General features: G+C 39.3%; 1 protein-coding gene across 1 annotated transcript in view; it reads right to left on the minus strand.

Annotated features, from left to right (window-relative positions):
- Positions 1 to 259: 259 nt before the first annotated feature.
- SLC5A12 (solute carrier family 5 member 12) overlaps positions 260 to 20,987 on the minus strand; it is a 45,667-nt gene continuing 24,939 nt past the window's right edge. Inside the window, exons 9-15 of the mRNA XM_060017354.1 lie at positions 19,287 to 19,399; positions 14,627 to 14,694; positions 9,580 to 9,666; positions 6,720 to 6,886; positions 5,771 to 5,874; positions 2,667 to 2,794; positions 260 to 682 (exon numbers count right to left, since the gene is read on the minus strand). Coding sequence (XP_059873337.1) covers positions 530 to 682; positions 2,667 to 2,794; positions 5,771 to 5,874; positions 6,720 to 6,886; positions 9,580 to 9,666; positions 14,627 to 14,694; positions 19,287 to 19,399 — 820 coding nt within the window. The 3' untranslated portion in view covers positions 260 to 529. The remainder of the gene's footprint in view (positions 683 to 2,666; positions 2,795 to 5,770; positions 5,875 to 6,719; positions 6,887 to 9,579; positions 9,667 to 14,626; positions 14,695 to 19,286; positions 19,400 to 20,987) is intronic.

The following is a 20,987-nucleotide window of genomic DNA, read 5'->3' on the forward strand; positions in this document are numbered from 1 at the left end:
TTCTAACTGCACCTGCAGGATGCAGGGATGTGACATGAGTTCACATATATGTGAAGGGGGGTTCTGGGGTGGATGCCATTCCCTTGTCTTATCAGCAGTGGCAGAGAAGCATTTAATATGCATCTCCCCTCCTGCAAACTCCAACATATTTGATGGTTTAAAAAAACTACAGAAAAACCCAACAAACAAAATCCCTGAAGTTTATTATAACACAAAGCAAGGAGACTGATTCTTGCACTACGATGAAATCAAGCCCTAGTTTATTCAAAAAGGAAGTTGCCGGGCACTTAACGCTTGGCTGTTTTTTCTCACCTGAAAGTGGGGTCTTCCAAAGAATAACCTGCAGAATATTCTTGGGAACAGTCATGTTATTTGTGGTCTTGAAGTGTAAATACATATTAGACATCCCTGTCTTCTAGCAGGAGCAAGTACAGAAGTCTACTGACCAATGGGCAAGAAGTATGTGGGCTGTGTGTGTGTCGTGTGTGTGTGTGTGTGTGTGTGTGTGTGTGTGCGTGTGTGTGTTGCCTTAGAAATGGGTAATCTTCTCAAAAGCCATGTTGTCATAGTTTTTGTCCTTGGGATCATAGCCTGGAACATGGACCACGCTTTCTCGCCTGAGGCCGTTTCGTAAGACAGAGTCAGCCCCTTGTTTCCAGGTACTGCCATTCTCAAGGTTTTCCTGAGGAAAATGGAAAGACACATATCAGTGGGATCGTCTTAATGTATTCCAAATCAAACTGAGGGAATCTTGCTTAGGCCTCTCCCTTTGGAAAAAAATGATAGATAAATATGAAAATAACTAAATGATAAACATGAAATAAATAAATGATAGATAAATATGAAATGATAGATATGAAAATAAGTACAAATAACTGACCCAAGGCACTTCCTAAATGATCATTTTGATGCCTCAATCCATGTAGGTACTACTTCTAATGATCATAAAAACAGAAAGAACAATTTAGTGAGCGTTCACAATACATCAGTGTGTGGTGTGAAGAAGTTTATATATCTAGTGCAACAGTCCCGTGAGGTAGTAGTATTACCTCCTGAGGAGAGACAAACCTGTGTCTCAGAAGGGCCCCCCCCCCCTCCTGTGAACAGCAAGGCCTCTGGTTACAACAGGGGTCCCTGTATGCAAACTTCCCAGGAGGCTGCTCAGTGTTAGCCTTTGGCAAAGGAGCCCGGTAGTGACATACTAAGTGCCCCCTCCCGCTCTCGACTCAGCCTTGAGAACAGAAGCCACCGGCATCAACAGGATTTCTCATTTATTCCAGGAAACTCAGGCCTGGGAAGAAAAGTCTATAAAGCAGTAAATAACATGATTCTTTCCTTCTCGAACTTCCTCAAAATCCATTTATCCAAACAATACACTGCTTTGCTGGCTGTCATCTCAGCAAATAGATTGCTTTCCCATTCTGAGCCCTTGTCAAGGTGATGCTCTCCTCGTGGCAAAACTATGAAACTCAGCTTTACTTCACATACATGTTATTATGGTGTTTTGAGGAAGGAAAACAAATGACATCTTAGGAGTTGTGATAAGGGCGAAGAGTCTCTCTCCTAAAGTACTGAAAGAGTAAAATATCTGGGCCTGAAAGAACAATAATAAGCCCTCACTAAAAAAGAAAAAAAAAAATGCCTGCCTGTAATCAGGCTGAGAGGACAGACACAGATAAGACCCGTTGCAACCCCAACAGGAAACAGTGCTTCTTCCAAGGTCTTGGAATTACCGGTTGCCATAGTAACTCATTGAGTGATTGCTGCTCTTTGAGCAGTGCTGCCCCAGGTGGCTTTATCTTCATTCCCACTTCTCTTACTTAGACCCTTCTCAGAATCTTTCAGTGGGAGCCCGAACCTTTACCCTCTTGTTGAGAGTGGCACTCCCTGGTTCCCCTGGGGTAGCCCTGTCCCCTTGCTGTATGTATCAAGTCAATAAGTCCAATTTGGTCTGACCACAGGCTGTTCCTGGTGGTCTTGGGCTGATATGACCTTAATCGTACTCAGACAGTGTCTCTAGACCTTAATAGCACTGGAACAATGTCCCTAGCCCTGTGTGGCCTAAACACAATTCTCAGCGGGACAAGGGGAGAGCTGGGAGGTTATGTAGATCCTGTCACTTCTCTACCGAAGAAGTTCCACCAATAAATCTTACTTTGTATTTACACCTCATGGCACACTGGAGATGTTCATGTGTAGATCACGGTGCATGGTTTCCCCCCAGTTCACAGATACAAGCTGAAGTTCCAAGAGGTTAAATAACTCACCCAAGGAAAGTTAGACATGGAACCAGGATTAAACCCAGGGCTGACTCTAAAGCCCATGCTTTTCACCATTATACTAGATGTGCCCCCTCTTTTCTTCCTTTTCTATTATTAATTTTTAAAAATTTTCCTAGAATTTACCCTCACAGGGATTAAAGGGAATTTTGGAACTTGATCAGTTGCAACGACAATTCAGCCCAAAGGCACATTTACCTATCAACATAATTTACGTGCTTAAAAACTAGTTAGCTGAGGTAACTGAAGTGGAAACCCAGATTCTTTCAGGTTCTCATATCCACTGCCTTCCCTCCTTGCACCCAGCCTTGTAGATGGTTTAAATGGGCAGAAAGGGAATCCTTCTGAGCCAATTCACATTATTCAGAAGCTCAAACATCAGCTCACCTGCTCTGTTCCACTGTCATGCTGAACACCACACCAGCACAGTGTTTTGTATTTCTTGGACCAAAAGCAAAATAAATTGCAAACTGGTCTAATTAGCAGCGGTTGAATATCCTTGCCCTTTTGGTGACCTATTAACAAAAGGAAAAATGGGTAAGTTGTTGCACGCTTCCAGGAGTTTCTTTGATGATTTAAGCATTGTCCACTTGAGAAGCAGGTCACTTCTTAGGAGAAGGGTGAAAAGAGGCCTGATTGGTTAAAATACAGAAATTGGTAACTGCTCAAAAAAGTGAGAGTTTGCTTTTAAACATCCACAAACTGTCAGGTCAGGCAAACTCATGGCCTTAAACAAATAGAAACAACATATTTATTTTTAAATATTTATTGTGGAAAACCCTCCTAGTACCCTTTGTAGGCCAGCAGAGGAGATTACAGGAATTATATAATTTCTTCCTTTAGGAAAGCTCTCAGTTTTCCACCAAATCAGATCTATTAGAGGTCATCAGAATCAGTATTAGTGAAATTAGGAAGATTATTTTTACTGTTTTTTCTTCCTTTCATGCCAGCATCCTGAACAAGGAATACCTTCATGTTTCCTCCAGCTACTCTGGACTTCCCTGACATCTCCTTCCTTATCATTAAAACATACCTGTTCAATGTCCTATTCCTTCAACCCTGTTGTGGAACCAGAGTCTCCGGCCAGCAGAGCCTAAAATATTTACTGTCTAGCCTTTAACGTAAAAAGTTTACTAACCTCTGTGTTGGATCTTTGATCTTGTCACAGAAATGTTATAGATTACATTCTAAATTGTCAGGAATCATATATATGTGTACGGTAAACATATGGCCAGAGGGTCTTTGTTGCAATTACTCAACTCTACCTTTGTAGAGTGAAATCAGCCAGAGACAATGGTATATGAATGGGCATGACTGTGTTTCTATAAAACTTTATTTATAAAAAGAAGTAATGGACCAAATGTGTTCTTAGTTTACTGACCCCCGACCTAAGAGATAAACTTAATGAATTGATAATTAAAGGTTTTATATCTGAGACCTGTAGCTACATGATACATGAAGAAACAAATTGGGAAGATTCACACGAGTACAAACTGCTTTGCAGTGGAAACCAGACTAGAATAAACCCACACAGTGCCCTCAAGAGTGGGAGGTTCTGGCCACCTAATAAACTGATGAAGATATTTGTTCTTGACTTAGGAAATGGTATTTTCATTTCACGAGGTTAACGAGATAAAGGAAAACAACTCTTAACTGCCCAGTAGAATTTTACCAGTAATAACAAAAACTTTAAGGTATATCTTGGGCCAAGATCACCTTTTAATAGCTGATGCAGAGAATCATTAATGATATAAACCATCTGGAGGTACTAATCAAAATAGACATAATTCTATTTTATGAGTAACATAAATAGCATATATTCAAAGTGCTAGATCATCTAGAAGAAGCAGAATTGAAATGATCACCTATTAAGACCAAGCAAGACAAATAGCAAGAACAAGACAATATACGACAAACGATGAGCAGGCCCACAAAAGGCCTCTGGCTTCCCCACTGACCCTGTCCTGCAAACAGTTAACATTTTAAGACGTTTTTAAAGATTCACTGGGTGTTATAGAAGGTTTATGAAAGCCCCTTTGTGACCAGACCTGAAGGTGTTCAGATAGCACTAGGGCCTCATTTGGAAGATAGGTACCAGGAGGCAAGGATCAAAACTATTTTCAAAGATTTGGTCGAGTGCCATAACTACCCTCTGATAAAGTGCTTCCTTTTGGTGTTAAGGACATTTCCCTAAGATTTTGGATATTTGTAGAAAAATAAAACACAAGGGTTGATACAAGGACAGTTGTTTGTGCTCAAGATGGCAAAGAAGTTGCCATCTAAATACAACATAATGGCTGCTGCATCAACACAAGAACATGTCAATTCCAACAAGCATCTGGAAAATACCTAGAATTTATGATGCCCACAATACCTGCTTTGGAACCAGGCAGCTAAAACTCTAGCTGTCTTCTAAAGGTGACTGACCACTCAACTGATAAGTCTAGGTGTATCCTACTAGGATCAAGGAAGCCTCCATGGTTGTTAGGGCACTGAGGAAAAAATCTAAGCACCATAAATAGACCAGCTTTCATTTGAGCCCATTTTCCATAGAGAAAAATATTTGGGGAGTTCATGAATGGCTGGGGTTACAAAATTTATGTTCTATTCCTTATCATAGCCAAGATTGGCTTAAATTTAAATGAAGAGCTGGTGATCTCTTGCCCAGAGCAATAAGGCATTGGAGCTTGCACACAGTGTTTCTAAGTCACCAGGAATATTGCCATTCAGATTTTGTGTTAAGTAGGAATCTTGACTTCCCATATAGCCTGTGACTATATAATGGTAGTGGAAAACTAGAATATCTTAATATTTGATTCAGCTAAACTGCATACTCCAAAGAGGCAGAGTAGATTACAGTGGGCCTATTCCATGCCATCCTCCCCCACCAATCCTTCATGAGCTTTGGCATAAAAAGGACACTGAACCATCAGAGGGACTATGGCTCAAGGTACAGGGGGGAAGTCAACACTGGTACCAGAAATGGCGTAGAGTGAAGCTGCTCACTGCAGAACTCCTGGGCCTAGAGGACTGGCCTCCGAAGGACACCATATGCAAAAGCAACAGTAAGACTCTCCTCTGCTTATCTAGTAGGTTAGTAAAGGCGAACCCATGAGATAGTAAGGCATTTATAAGGAAAAAACTGAGATGAAGGGGAAAAGAACCACTCTTAATATTTAATCTTCTTACTGATATATTGCAAAGGATTCTTCCTACTCAGGCCCCTGAGGGCCATGTGTCTAAAGATCTTTTTTTAATACTATATGGGGAATAGTTAAGAATACACTATACATATTAGTAATCATGTGTACAATAATCAGGGGGATGCTTTTACATGTCAGTTTGGAGAAAGTAGATAATATCTCTTTGGGAAAACGGACTTTTTGTGGTGGACCCAAATTCAGACCCATAAGACAGCTGCCTAGTCCAGAAGTGGGTGAGACCAGCCCACGTCTTTCTTGGTCCCCAGAAGAGGAAGGCATGTAACCGACCTGTCGCAAAGCTGATGATTACTCCAGCAGCCATGCATCCCAGGCAGCCTACTGCACTGTAGTATAGGTAGGAGAGCGCATACCAGGTCTCAGCAATGGCAGGTCTGCAGAGAACAATGGCACATCATCAGTTCCGTGTGTGTGAAGTCAGGATTCACAGTGACTTACAGGACAGCCGAGGGTTCATTTTAGGGACTGGCATCTCTCAAAACCCCCAAAGCTTAACTTTTTGTCACTTGATTATTTTTTTAAAAAAACCGACTGTAGACTAGTTGTACTTTATATTCCACTCAACCCAATCCATCTGTAAATTACAAGTCTTGCTACTGAACCACAATTGCAATGAGGACCGTGCCTTCCATTTCTTTTGCATTATTTATTCTTCAGACATTTACAAGGCCCAGATTTAGTGCCAGAAATTGTGACAGACACTGGAGATTAAAGATGAGTAAGCCACAAAGTCTACATGTAGGAGCTGACAATCATAAAATAGGCTAAAACGCCGTGGTGGAAGAGAAACAAAGGATTTGGAGAATATTCAGAAAGAGTGTCAAACCCAGGCTGATATGTGAGATGATGCCTCAACTCATTTTTTTAAAATGGTTAGTTTTAATCAATCAAAGAAGGCAGTTAGGGCTAGGATTTAGCATTCCAAGAAAAGAGGATAGAATAAGCACAGGCAGTAAGGAAGAAACAACATAGTGGACCTGAGAACTCAGACCTCCAATTAGCCCTCTTGCCAAGTTCACTCTTGGGCATCAGGATGCAGAGGGATGGATATTTACAGAAAGCTGGAGCCCCCAGACACTCTTCAGTGATGGGTACCACCCAGAGCGATCCTCATAGGGGAGCAAGATGGTCTCCTCAGACTTAGCACAGAAGAATGCACTTTTCTCTAACCTGGTGACCCTCTCTCTGGGACCTGATGCTATCCTGAAGGTCAGCATACCTGCTGGACAGCAGTGGAGGCACTGATTCTGTCACATTTGATGGGACACACTGGTCAGTTGATAAAGGCAAAGGCCATGTCTTGGAGGTTGGTGCAGGGTAAATTAAGGCCCCAATGGCCACCCAAAATGACAAGATGATCCCAGTCAGAAGGCCTCCTAGGGCACCCTTGATGAAGAAGAAAAAAAAAAAAAGTAATGAGAGATTTGACAAAGCCATTGAAAGAATAATGAGATGATGAGTCTTGTATCTCAGGGATTCTGGTTTTCTACCCCAGATCTTGGCCACATGTACTAGAAACAGCCCACTTACACTGCCTGCCTTCAACCCCCCACAATGTAGCTTCACATAGGAATACATGGTTCCTTAAATGAAGACATTGGAGGGTTTTACTGTGGGCATTACATGTAAAATTTCTAGCAGGAATTTTTTTTCTCCTTTTTGGCTTCTTCCTCATCACTTCAACAACTGCTGAACCTCAGTTTCCAGTAGAAGAGTTTCAGAAATTCAGGAAAACCTCAGATAATAGAGTTGCTGGGGTCATTTTTCACTGACAGCCATTATAAGCTACTACTATATAGAAACTTTTACCCTCATAGCTCTTCCCAAGTAATTCTGCTCAAGTCCTCTGACTCCCAAGTTTTGAGTTTTTAGTTTGAGTCTAACTACTAGCAAGTATATTTACTAGTCCTGTCATTTAAGGGTCATACTTCTTGATAAAAAGTTAAAAGTCAATGAGTCATTTCTCCTGTAAAGGAAGCAGAACGATCGAGCAGGGATCATGACCACTGGATGTTGCTGGTCTCTGCCAGATAGCCGAGCCTTCTCTGTGACAGAAGACAACTTGTTGGTTTCTCTATTTATTCAGAAAAAAAGACTCCTCAATTACAGCACCAGAATGTTCTGCTCATTTTAGTTTGGGGGAAACTAAAGCAATGTGTATGATTCGAATACCTGGGCCCTTTGTCTAGACCAGTGGTCTGCAAACTTCTTAACAGCCAACTAAGGAGTATTTTAGGTTTTGTGGGCCATTCAGTGTCCGTCACAACTACCCAATTCTGCCATCACAGCACAGAAACAGCCATAGACAGTATATATACATAGGAGAGTGGCTGTGTTCCAGTAACACTACGTGTGGTCACTGAAAGGTGAATGTCACAAAATATATATGTGTCATGAGGTATTATTTTTCTTTTGATTTTTGACAACTATTTAAAAATGTCTAAACCATTTTTAGTTTGCAGGTCACCCAAAAACTGGAGATCAGCTAGATTTAGCTTGAGGGATATAGTATGCTGGCCCCTGGCCTACCAGTAAAGGGTAAATGGACTTCAGTAGGAGAGTCAGCCCTCACTGATTTATAGTAGCTGCCTGGAGAGCCGTGCTGAGAAGGATTCTGAGGTTGCATCCACATTCTGTGGAAAGAGAGCCATGATCGATTAGTACGATCAACCATGGCTAACGACAAGGGGAGAGGTGACCCCAATTGGTATTATTTACTTTCCTCTATCTAGAACAAGGTGGTTTCCTGGATTAAATAGCAGGACCGTAACTCGCTAACATAGATAAATTAATGTTTAGAATGAACTAAGTTGTTATGTTGCTAGTTATTAGGGTTTTTTTGTAGCTAGGAAATTACCTTTCCTCATATTATCTCCGCAAGAATTAAACTATCCCTGTCAACCTCAATCTCAGAACTAAGTTGATTAAAACAAAGTGTCTCCTAATAAGACTGCAAGGAAGCACCACAAATTCCCAAATGTTTCACATCTATCCACTCTCTTTACCTATCTACACAAAATTTATCTAGAATAGAGGTCAATAAGGGTCAGGTAGCCACAGAGACCTAATTAGGTATACCATGTAGCTCAGGCTTTATCAAGACTTCTATAGTATACTTAAAAATATGAAAAACTGGGGTTCCCTGGTGGCGCAGTGGTTGAGAGTCCGCCTGCCGATGCAGGGAACACGGGTTCGTGCCCCGGTCCGGGAAGATCCCACATGCCGCGGAGCAGCTGGGCCCGTGAGCCATGGCCGCTGAGCCTGCGCTTCCGGAGCCTGTGCTCCACAACGTGAGATGCCACAGCAGTGAGAGGCCCGCGTACCGCATAAAAAAAAAAAAAAGAACTAAGTAAATAAATAAAAATATGCATACAGTCAGGTTTCCTAGAGTCTAAAAACTTTCTAAAAAGATTTGCATGTAAGTGGATGAATGGCAATAAATGGCAACTTTTCTAGATTGAAAAAATTATATTTTAAATATTTAAAAATATTACTATAGTACTATTTTTCCAAATAAGTGTTCCTTTTGATTTATGTTTACTACACAGTCATCCAACCAATGTTTACTTAAAGGCAAACCACTAGCTTGTCAGCCAAGAACACCAAGAAGATTCAGCTGTCAGAATATACCAGGCTGGTCTCCCCTCCCTTTCTTAAATTAGTTAATTAATTAAATTACTTATAATTTTGGGTAACTAAATATAGAAAAAAATTTTACATTTTTAAAGTTTTCAAAATCATGTTTTAACTAAACTATGTCTGACCTCAATATCTATTTTAAATTTCATTTTGTGGGCTCTTAATTTAGAGAAGACAATTTAAACCCTACAGAATCAGGTTTGATGCCATGACATATGGTATTTCATGACCACTACTTTCTCGACTTTCTGCTCCTAATACAGCTTCACTGAAGTCAGAGATTGGAAGGCTGAGGTTCTATTTAGTTCTGCTGTAGAAAGAAGCCCCCATTTTTTTCTGGCAAAGACAAATAGCGTTTCCAAGGAGGACTGAGAGGAGGGAGAAAATGTCTGGGGCCCAGTCTCAGCTGGGAAGTGTGAAGAGGGGTGTGGGAGACTTACCTTCCAGTTCACAAAAGGGAACAGGATTCCCAGAGAGAACAAGCCCAGCATCGGTCCCCCACACATGCCGTGGATGCTGAGGGCAGCCTGTGGATCAAAGCAGATCAGATCAACACTACACTCCCCTGAATCTGTGGCCCACCTAGGACCACCCCCTTTCTTGGACCGGAGATGGAATACAGTCTTAGTCCTGACTGTGCCACTCATGAATCATGTGCTTCCTGGAAATCATTTCTCCATTCTGGGCTCATTAATAAGCACTGTGTATGTAAAACACCAAAAGCGCCTACAAACATACGTGTGTGAGGGTGTGCACGTGTGTGTAAACACACACAGGCAATTTGGATTTGGTAGAATAAGTTTTCCCTCAAGCTGGAACTTATTGATTTGTTTATATTTTCTATCTTATCAAAAGCTTTTTAAATAATGTACCTAATAAATACATCTATAACTTATGTTGAATATCTCAGGTAGTTGATCCAGCTGTTCTAATTTAGTTTGAATAATTTTATAATTTTAATAATAATAATTGTCTGTTACCCCACTCCTGCTATCCCAGCAGAATACCTCAAGGATGTTGAAGCATTAAGTTGGGACATGATGGGGAGGACATTGGACATTCCATATCCTATAACCCATTTTTATGGCTCTGTCTCCTTTGGATATAGAGAGAGTTTGGCAAATGCATTTCCATATCTCTTAATCTCTAAGTTATTGAAGCCGGTGAACTGGTTAGGGGCTTTAGTTAAGCTAGTTTTCTATCAACCTATAGCCTTGGGCCATGGCCTTGCAGAAGTCTTGAACGTACACAGGCACTGACATGCCTGCAAGGGAGCATGTACACACATATGTGCGTGCGCGCGTGCACACACACACACACACACACACACACACACACACACACACACAAAGCTACTCTGCAATGCAGCCCTGTCTAGTTCTATCAATACAACTGCAGGGCTCTTAGATAAAGTGGCTGTGATAAGGATGCTGTAAAGACTTTATACATATTTCCTATTTGTCAGGCACCCCTATGTGTCTTATGTGTCAGATAATAAAGATGAAATACCCTGGCACTCTAAATAAATGACCTCATTTCATCCCCACAATTACCCTGCTTAGTTGGTAGCACTAACTGGATTTTATAGATGAGAAATTTGGACTGAGAGAAAACATATTAAAAGTATACTTTCAGTTAGAAAGTGGCAGAGATGAGATTTAAGAGTTTTAAGCCAGGGTTGTCTGGCTCTGAAACCCACATTTTCTCTCCTAAGAGCAGTCCCACCTAAAAAATAAAAAATAAATAAAGTCAAGAGCACAGACCACCATCATAGTCTCCTTTTTCTGTTTAAGGGGAAAAAGTTCTTGAAAGAGTCCATCACTAAGAGAATATTGAGATTCAAATTTTGGCCCTGCCACACATAACACATAATTTGGTGAACCTTCAGTTATTAACTCAGATTCATTTTACTTCAGAGAGTCTTCTTTCTCTATAAAAAATAGAAATAGGACCAAGGGGCCTTCAAGTCCACTCCAGCTGCAATATAAATTCATTTATCCAGAAAAATGAGCTACAATGTACTGTTATGATTGTTTTTCCAGGATAATTTTTAGAGAAGTCAATGATACAGATTGATCTTTGACAAGATGGAGGCAAATAAGATTAAAGTAGATACTTTTCGCTAACGTCAATACTTAATATTCTTGACATATTCTCTGCTGATTGATAGTATTAATTCATAGTTGCTGTGGTTGCTGAATTTGGAAGTTAATTTACTAGCTATTATATGGGAGAATCAATAAGTTAGGAAAAATGTTTATTTCCTCCTGTGGGAGAGAAAATGAACAATCTCTTACAAAGTCCTTAGCCAATATGCCCCAGGGGGAAAAAAGTCTTCACATGCTAGAAAGAGAAATAAATCAAAGACTTTCTGGATTTGAAAAATATGTATTTCTTTAATGTACAAAACTAACCTCAATTTCTTATCTTTCTTTTTTTGTTGTCATTAAGTGTGTTTAATTGGAGGAAGACAGAGCTCATCTGACAACCTCCACCTCAGTGGCCAAATCTCACCTAAGCCCCTCCTGCAAGGAAAGGACAATGGCTCAGAAAGTGTGTTCTAAGACTGAGGTTGCCTTGCTGTGTCTTAGCTTTCTCAGATGTCAAGTGGAGATCAAAGTACCTGCTTCCTGGGTTGTTTTTGTGTGCGTGTATGAGACTATTCAAAGTGGAATCCAAAAGAAGTCTCTGAATAGTGCCTGGGCACTCTGGAGCACACGATAATTGCCCCCCAAATATTATCTACTATTATAATCTTACTATTATCCTCTTACCTACCCTGTTAGTGAGCTCTCTGATTCCTGAAGTGGGCCATTTGATGGTTGGACTGTTTTGAGAGCTAGAAAGTACTTTTTTTATACTTAAAAAGAAGGAGGGAAGAAGGAAGGAAGGAAGGAAAGAAAAAAAAGGAAGGAGAGAGGGAGGGAAGGAAGGAAGACCACTCTCCCCAAATAAAAGAAAAAAAAAAAAGAAAGCACTTTCTTAAATTGAGAAAAGAAGACTCCTGGAGGTCATGACAAGCCTTGGTAGAACTAGCTGAGGGTCAGTAGGATAGCAGCATAATGGACAGAATGGCCTTTCTCGGAGGGAGCTCCGCAAATCACTAGTTAACAGATCTTTGCTGCTGTTACCTGCCCCTCCTCCTATCTCTTCTCCCCGCATTTGGTTCTGTGGTCACATATTTAAAGGGAAACAGCTTTCTTGCTAGGTCTTCCCAGAGCCTTCGATATGCTACTGTGTGCTGTGGATTTCTGAAAGGGGAACACATTGTGCAGCATTTCCCAAAAGTCTTTGACTTTGGAAATTTTCACTCTTGGGGCATTTCCCAGGGTGAGGGTCTCTGGAAAACACTTTGAAAATCCTAAACTAAAACACTGAAAAGGGCTTTGTTTAAGGAGCTGACATCTGCCCACCCCCAGCACCACCAACGAACACACGCCATGAGTGTGTGTCGGTTTTGTGAACATGAAATGAAATCTGGCTCTATGCTGTATACTTATGGGATGTTTGGTTTCAGTCTCCCATATTCCCTGAATACATTATTCTATTACATTAGATCTAGCAAAGCTGTTTGGAAAATTAAATAGGGGGATTATAGTCTTTCTGCACCTGTCAAGTCAGATGTGTTCGGAGAAATGAGGGGGCCATTTTAGACACAAATATCTCTCCTAGGAAACAACACATCAGTGTTTTCATTGTCCCCTAAACTGTGTGAACACATTTTAACCAACGAAGAAAGTGAGGCTAGCATACTTATCTGAATAAGGACAAGTCAACGAGAGCATCACTCACAACTTCCTCTTCATTATAAGTTTTATGTGTTACACCAGCCTTGCAGGAGTCTTTATCTATTCCAGAACCTTCATACCTCAATGGCAAACAAGCTTAATATGCAAATAATTCTGAAGGAAACAATTTAGTGATTCAAATCCTCACTAAATTGAACATGGTGATACTTTCTTAAGAGTAAATAATAATTAGATAAAGGGGAGAAAAGAAAGGGGTACAAAGCATTAGAGGCAACTTGGAAATGGGATAAAATAAACCTAAAAAAATGCTGCAGAGGTCACTAAAGACAAACCTCATCAATCCACCAGTTCTGCTGTGTGGATGGGTAGATATCAGATTCAAATCCTCACTAAATTGAACATGGTGATACTTTCTTAAGAGTAAATAATAATTAGATAAAGGGGAGAAAAGAAAGGGGTACAAAGCATTAGAGGCAACTTGGAAATGGGATAAAATAAACCTAAAAAAATGCTGCAGAGGTCACTAAAGACAAACCTCATCAATCCACCAGTTCTGCTGTGTGGATGGGTAGATATCAGAGTGCTTCAAAAATTGTAAAGAAATCACCAAATATCTGTCATTTTAAAAAGTTCATACTTAGCAGGGAGGACATCAAGTTTCCAGCCCCACACTTCTCTTATATAGAAAGTGAATTATCATGTCACTCAACTCCCTTAGACTTAGTTCCTTGAACTTGAAAAAGGAAATAATGGAACCTATGTAAGTAGTCATTGGAAGGATCAAGCAAGATACACTGCTCTGGGAACTAAAACACATTCTATAAAAGTCAGTGATGACTATTCACTCACTCTTGTTCATGTCTTCATTTAAGCAGCATTTATTGAAAACCTAATCCATGCCAAGAAAGTATACAAGATGTTCAAATTATACAATGACCCAGTGGGACTGAGGGGGTTGAAATAGAATCTGAAGATTGGTTTATCTAATGGTCCTTTGTGAGTTGGGCAATTTGGGAAGGGAAGAGGGGTGGCTCCAGACACTTTGCTGGTAAACCTGGTTTAGCCACTAACCAGACGTGAGAAGTTGAGCAGGATACTTTCACTCTTTTCTGTAACCATCTACAAAATGAATGTTGAAACAGATTATCCTTGAGGCTCTTTCTAGTGCTGGTATTTTATGGAACTGGGAGTTGGACGTATGAGAGACAGGTCAGCCTGGATAACAGGTAGGGGCGGGCCCATTTCCCAGCTCCACCACTCTTTCATTATGTGAATTTGGGGCAATTCTTCACCTCTCTATTTCTTAGTTTCCTTCATCTATAAAATTAGTACATTAATCATACTACCTCATAGAGAAGTGACGAGGATTAGATGAGATAATACATTTGGGATGGTAGCTTGAACATAAGCATTCTATAAATGTCAATTGTAATTATTGTTTTTCCTGCTAAGATTATCATTCCTACTTTTATCTCAGGATCATACATTCTCAGATCTGGATTTCAAAAGGTTTTCTAATTTTATTACAGTGTACCTTGTCACTGAGTCTCATTACTAGTTTTTAAAAGTTTCCCCTCTTGAAAGAAATTTTGGTTGAAATTTTACATGCATGTGTAACTTGGACCTGGTATCGGAGAGTATGAGCATTTGGGATTTGGAGGAATAGGAAAAGTATTAGAAAAGAAGGTGGGTAAAAAGTTGCTACAAAATCAAATGTGTCTTTTTCCTCTTTCATTACCTGTACAACGCTCCCCAGGAGGGATGCAGCCACAGCCATGGAGGTACATATTATGCCAAACAAGAGACCTGGAGGAAAGAAACTTCATGACTATCATCCAAGCTGGCTTTGAGGGATCCACTGAACTCCTGCCCAGGGCCGTCTCTCATGTAAGCCCTATCAGAAGGGGTCTCAGGAAGGACTGTCCACCCCACTTAGCCATCACAAGCCCCAAGAGGGCCATTTAAGAGACCTTCTCCCAAAGACATGCTTTCCTAGGTCAGGCAGAATGAGCTGGAATCCAGCCTTGAGGAGTCTTCTCTACAAGATTTAAGAAAAATGCTGTCCTGGTGACTTCTCTGGTGGTCCAGTGGTTGAGACTTCACCTTCCAATGCAAGGGGTGTGCAGGTTTGATCCCTGGTCAGGGAGGTAAGATCCCACATGTCTCGCGGCCAAAAAACCAAAATATAAAACAGAAGCAATGTTGTAACAAATTCAAGAAAGACTTTAAAAATGGTCCACATCCAAAAAATCTTTAAAAAAAAAAAAAAAAAAAAGAAGAAGAAAACTGTCCTGTGGAAGCAACATGAAAATGCAGAAAGGTCACTGGTCTACTAGGCTAATCCAGATTAAATTCGTGAGAATTAAATCCATTTCGACCACTCACCAATAATCAGCTGAAGACGTTACTAACCTCCCTGGGATATGGATAGTTTTTCATCATTAAAATGGCTAAATAGTTATACAGTTTACCTCACAGATTTTGCAAATCTGGAAAATTTTTCTGGTCTTTTCATGCTTTATTCATACCTTCATTATGGCCCTCAGTATACTGTGTAACGATTTCTTTGTTTACATGGCCATGTTGGAGCACCATAAGGGCCATCAGGGTACCGCGCTCTGCAGCATCTTGCACAGGGAGCCTCCAGCATCATAGGATCTCGTTGGATGAATCAACATATCCATCTTAGTAATCTTTTAAAGGTGATGTCTTGTTTCAAACGATCTTTTTAAAAATAATTGTTTTTCTACATCTTTGTTTAAAAACTATCTTAAAAGTCATTCAATTCCCATTACAATCCATAGACTAAATGAGAGAGACAAGGTGCTGGAGATGGATTTAGACAGACACACAGTGACAGAAATAGAGAAAATGATTTTTCTCATTCTGTTTGAAATTCTCTCTCAGCTAAATATTTGGCTGAGTTCCCAATGTCACCATTAATGCAATTTTATTGAGTACTGACCATATGTCAAGCACTTTACTAAATGCCAGTGTTATAAATGCCACTGCCCCAGAGATCTCACATTTTAGGAAGGGACTACGCATAAATAAATTAATTTATCCAACAGTGCCTGTTGCATAGCAAGTACTATGTGCTTGCCATTATTATTATTATCATTATTATTATCATCATCATCATCATTTCAGACTTAGTACATGATATCTCTAAAATTTATTATCAGGAATTCACTTTTAAGATGAAATCAGGATAGCGAATTTTAATGCTATATTTTCCAACTTCTCAATAAAACACAGAAAAATGAGGAAACTCACACAACACTGAAATCCAAGTTTGATCAATAAACACCTTTCAGAATTCTAAAATTGTTCTCATTATATTTAAAGATGATAGATTAGAAACAATGTTTGCCCTCGTTCTGTTTCACTTCATGAATAAGCAGAACTCCACCTGCCTGAAGAAAATAACAAAAGCGTCTTTTCTCTGCTACCGATTACCCTCTTGCTGGGCCAACGGTTATCTGTTTCAAATGGGATTCTAGGCAACCACCCCTCAATCCAAGGTTCTACATTTTTGTGCTGACTAGAGAATTGATTCAGTCCCCCTCTCCCCCATATCTTTACACTTCCACCAGATTGCAATCAATAGCAACCTGCAAGGCAGCGAGTTTAGGGGAAATTGGTGGGGTTCCATGGATACCTGGAGTGCACGGATCCACAGACAAAGCAGTAAATGTGTTGGGGGGTGGGTAGAGAAAGCACCACCGTTGCAGCAAATACTATGGATTTTCCAAGTGCTACATCAGCTCGGAGGATCAGACAATAAACCATGGGCAGAAGAGGAATTTCTACCCAGCATATTCATTAGAAATTGGGAATTGCACTAGGAGTGATGCCAATCCACCTGCTATTAGCTGTAACTCATTATGCAAGATAGTGAAAAAATTAAGGCAATTCAACTACCCAGTTAACAAACATTCGGTCAGCACCAATCTCTCCTTGTTCAAGCATAAGGAAAAAGAAAAAAAGAAATATGGGATCCATGCCAAAATATTACTAAACAAGGAAATGAATAATTAACCTGAAAACTCAAATACAGAATATGTTTTCTGGAAATACTTAAGAGCCAGAAAAAAAGTATTTAGAAACTGGCAATTTCAATATGATGCAAAACACATAGATTCAATGACGCAACAAGTGCAGTTCAAGAGAAAGCAAATGATATGAAAACACAACAAAGTAGGGTGCAACACCCATAAGTTTAGATGAAGATGAATCCAGGTGTGGTAAGGAAGAACTATAAGGAAATTAAAAATTATAATAGTTGACCAAGCACTTCCTCACCTAGGTATTTACCAAAGAGAAATGAAAACATGTTCACAAAAAAGACCTGTGCAAGAATATTCATAGCAGCTTTATTCATAAAAAACTCAAACTGAAACAACCTTCAATAGAAATAGAAGTTAAAAAAAAAAGGTAAATCCATACAATGCCATACTACTCAGCCATAAAAAGGGATAAACTACTGATACAAAAAAAAACATGGGTGTATCTCAACAATATTATGCTGAGTGAAAGGAGTCCTTACAAAAAAGAGTGGTACTGTGTGATTCAATTTATATGAAATTCTAGAAGAGGGAAAACTGATCTATGATGAAAAACACCAGAATAGTAGCTGCCCCTAGAGGGAATTGGGAGTAGGAATTACCAGAATAACCAAGAGGACTTTCCAGGGTCATAGTAATGATTTATATCTTTAGTGATTGAGTTACACAGGTGTACACATTTTCCAAAACTCAGCAAATGTATACTTAACATTTGTCCAATTCATTGTGGGTAGATTTTACATTTAAAAAACTTTAACCAATTATTGAATTCTAGTTAATAATATGCTAAAATAATTAGGGGAAAGTGTACTGATGTCTACAATTTATTTTTAAGTGTATCAAATATATGATGCATTAATGGATGGATAGAGAGCTAGATAGATATGTGAAAAAGCAAGTTTAATAAAACATTAATGGAGAATCTTGGTGGCATATATACAGGAGATCATGGTAAATGTCTTTAAACTTTCCTGTATGATTGAATTTTTATAGTAAAATGTGAGGAACAAAACACAACAGCAGAATTCAAATCATTATTATTAAGAAAATTACTTTGTGGAGAACTTAAAGTAACATTGAGAAAAAAACCTGAGCCCTTCAAGCATGCAGAGGAAAAGGACAAAGCTATGAAAATAAGAGAAATAATGAAGAATATGGAGAACACAAACCCCAAATTAGGGGAGTATTTAAGAATAAGGGTACGATAAAACTATCAATATTTGTAGGCAATAACCACACTTATTAGAAAATCAATTAAAATTTTAAGAATCAACAAGAGTTGTGCCAATGGCCAAATATGTGCTTTACAAAACAAACAAACAAAAACAAAAAGCTATAGCATTTCCACGTTGATAGTAAACAGTTTAGAAGATATTATGGGGAAAACATTCCATTCATAATATCGATGAAAGAAGTAGAAGGAGGAGGAGAAGAAAAGGGAGGAGGGGGAGAAGCAGAAGGATGAAGACATGAGGATAATTAATATCTAAGAGAGAAAATATGGTGTTAAATGCAAAATGCTATTGCTAGATGGAAAGCTTATAAAGATGTTAATTATTTCCAAATACGTTTTTCAGTTTAGTGCAGTTCTGTTGAGATGGGGGTGTGTGTGTGCAACTAGATAACATGCAGTGAATTATTTTAAACTTAATCTGAAAGAATAAATAAACATGAACAGCCCAAAATTTGTTTTTGCAAAAAAAGAAAAAAAACAGTCACAACATTTAAATTTCTTCCCAAAAATTGATAAGAGCTGCTCTACCAGATATTTTAAATAAAACACTGCAAATCTATAGTATAAAACAAGATGGTATTAGTTCTGCAATTGATAAATAATTTAATTTAATGAAAATAAGTATATAATATTAAACATATCCTTATAGATAAAATAATTTTATATTGCATATTATTACTACTAAAACTATTAAAAACCAATGAAGAATATTTGGTAATAAAGGACTCTTTAGAAAAGAATTTGGCTTTATTAGACAAGCTGACTGGCGATAGTGAGCAGAGCATCTTCCTCTGTGGAGAGACTAAACAGGATCAATACATGGCATAATCAAGAGGTGTTGATGTGATGAATCTAGGGCATAGGATGAACGCAGAAGAATGTCGAATGTAGGTTGGTAAAAGCTAAGCTAACTGGTCATTCTTTCCTAGTACCCTCCTGGTATCTCCAGAAGTGTAAGAATTGACGTGTGAGATTCCTCATGTATCTTCACATGCACTTGTGCCTGTCAGAGTGCCCTGAATAGTGTGTGCAGGATTTGACACGTACCACACGTTCATTTCATGATATGGAATAGAAGATCCACCGGCTGTACCTACATAAGCCTTTACTGATCCAGGTGCTCAGCTTGTCGGAGAGATGGGGAAAACAGCTCTTGACAAAATCCTCAAACGTCACTGTTGCTAAGGCATTGATGCTGGCAGCCACGGTGCTACAGGGAGAGAAAAATGAGAACATAGTCCAAGGTAAATAAAGCTGACCGGCCTGCCCTGGTGTCCAGGGCGAATAGATAAGGCAGGGCTCTAGAAAAAAACAGAGACAGACATATGTCCTTATTCTGGAACTTCAGGGGAACTACATGACCTGTCTACTCACTCTTCAAAGCTGCTTCTGTGCTTAATGCTCTTTGATGTCTTCCTCTAAGTCCAGTGAAGAAGCTAGGCTTCCATGCTGGAACTCTCACTGATTCCCCTAACAAGACATTAAATGAGTTAGCATGCAGTAGCAGAGAGATTTTGTGTGTGTGTGTGTGTGTGTGTGTGTGTGTGTGTGTGTGTGTGTGAAAGTTAAACTTGAGGCAGAAAGTACTGACTATCCTAATCCAGGAATCAGTACAATATGCCATTCATTCATTCATTCACTCATTCATTCATACCATTTATGCATCTGTTCATTCTGAGTACTAGGCATACAATGGTGAACCAGAAAGACATAGAGCTTACACTCTACTTGGCGACATAGACATTTAACAACCAATTATACAATTGACTACAATTGTTATGAAGAAAAATAACAGAGCTATGAAATCATGTCTTTCAGAGGCCTAAATCGATATGAAGTTAGGATATTCTTCCCAAAGGAAGTGATGGTTAAGATAGGCACTGAAAGGACCCATGCAAATTCAGAAAAAGATGTTTTAGAACAAAGGGAAAATTACAAGTAAATGCCTACAGGTGGAAAATTTGTTTCATTCAACAACAGGAAGCCCCAGTGTGATTAGCATGCAATTAATAAGGGAGAAAGGGGCAAAGATAAGACTAGGAAGCAGGCAAAGACCAAAAGCACATAAAAGCTCTGATATTCTCTCTCTGACTTTCCAGAGTTCAGTCTTATAGCCCTAAAACTCGCTCAGTGGACAGAAAACCCAAGAAGTTCGAGTTTTCTTTGCAGAATAGCATGAAAGCTTATTAAATTCCTCATCTAGACCAGGAATATTTTAGCTAGTAGAATAGATGTTCCCTATATGACTCCTCTTCTATCTGTAGATCCATGCAAGTCAAATAAGGAAAGGAGATGATCAAATAAAATAAACTTCCACGCTCCCAACATAAATGGCTCAAAATCCATCATTTGAAAGTTTCAAACATTAGGGTTAACCCTTGAATCCATTGGGAGGGAGGGAACAAAAAGCTGATTTTGGCCCAGAGGGAGCAGATTTGTAGAACCTTTACTGGGTTGCTTTTGAGGTCAGATGTATTATCTATATGTCAATTTATCAGATTCTAAAACTGTTACAAGATGGTGAAAATCTTTTTTTTTTTTTTCCTATCTCTCAACCACCATCTCTTTACTCCACCCCCCACTCTTGTCTTTCCCTTTCCTTAACCCAACATCCTCCTTAATGTTATAGTAATAGTAATCTCTCTATAATATGTACTGTCCAGTGTCTCTTTCTTGGAAGTTTAGAACTTGAGATCAAAAGAATCAACCATTCTCTTATGGGGGAATTAATCTGTTGACAGCTATATTTCTCCATTCTGGAGTCAGCTTTAAGAAAAATAAATAAAGCTCTGTAGGGC

This window comes from Delphinus delphis, chromosome 8, assembly GCF_949987515.2.
Source record: "Delphinus delphis chromosome 8, mDelDel1.2, whole genome shotgun sequence".
In the NCBI taxonomy this organism is placed as follows: Eukaryota; Metazoa; Chordata; class Mammalia; order Artiodactyla; family Delphinidae; genus Delphinus; species Delphinus delphis.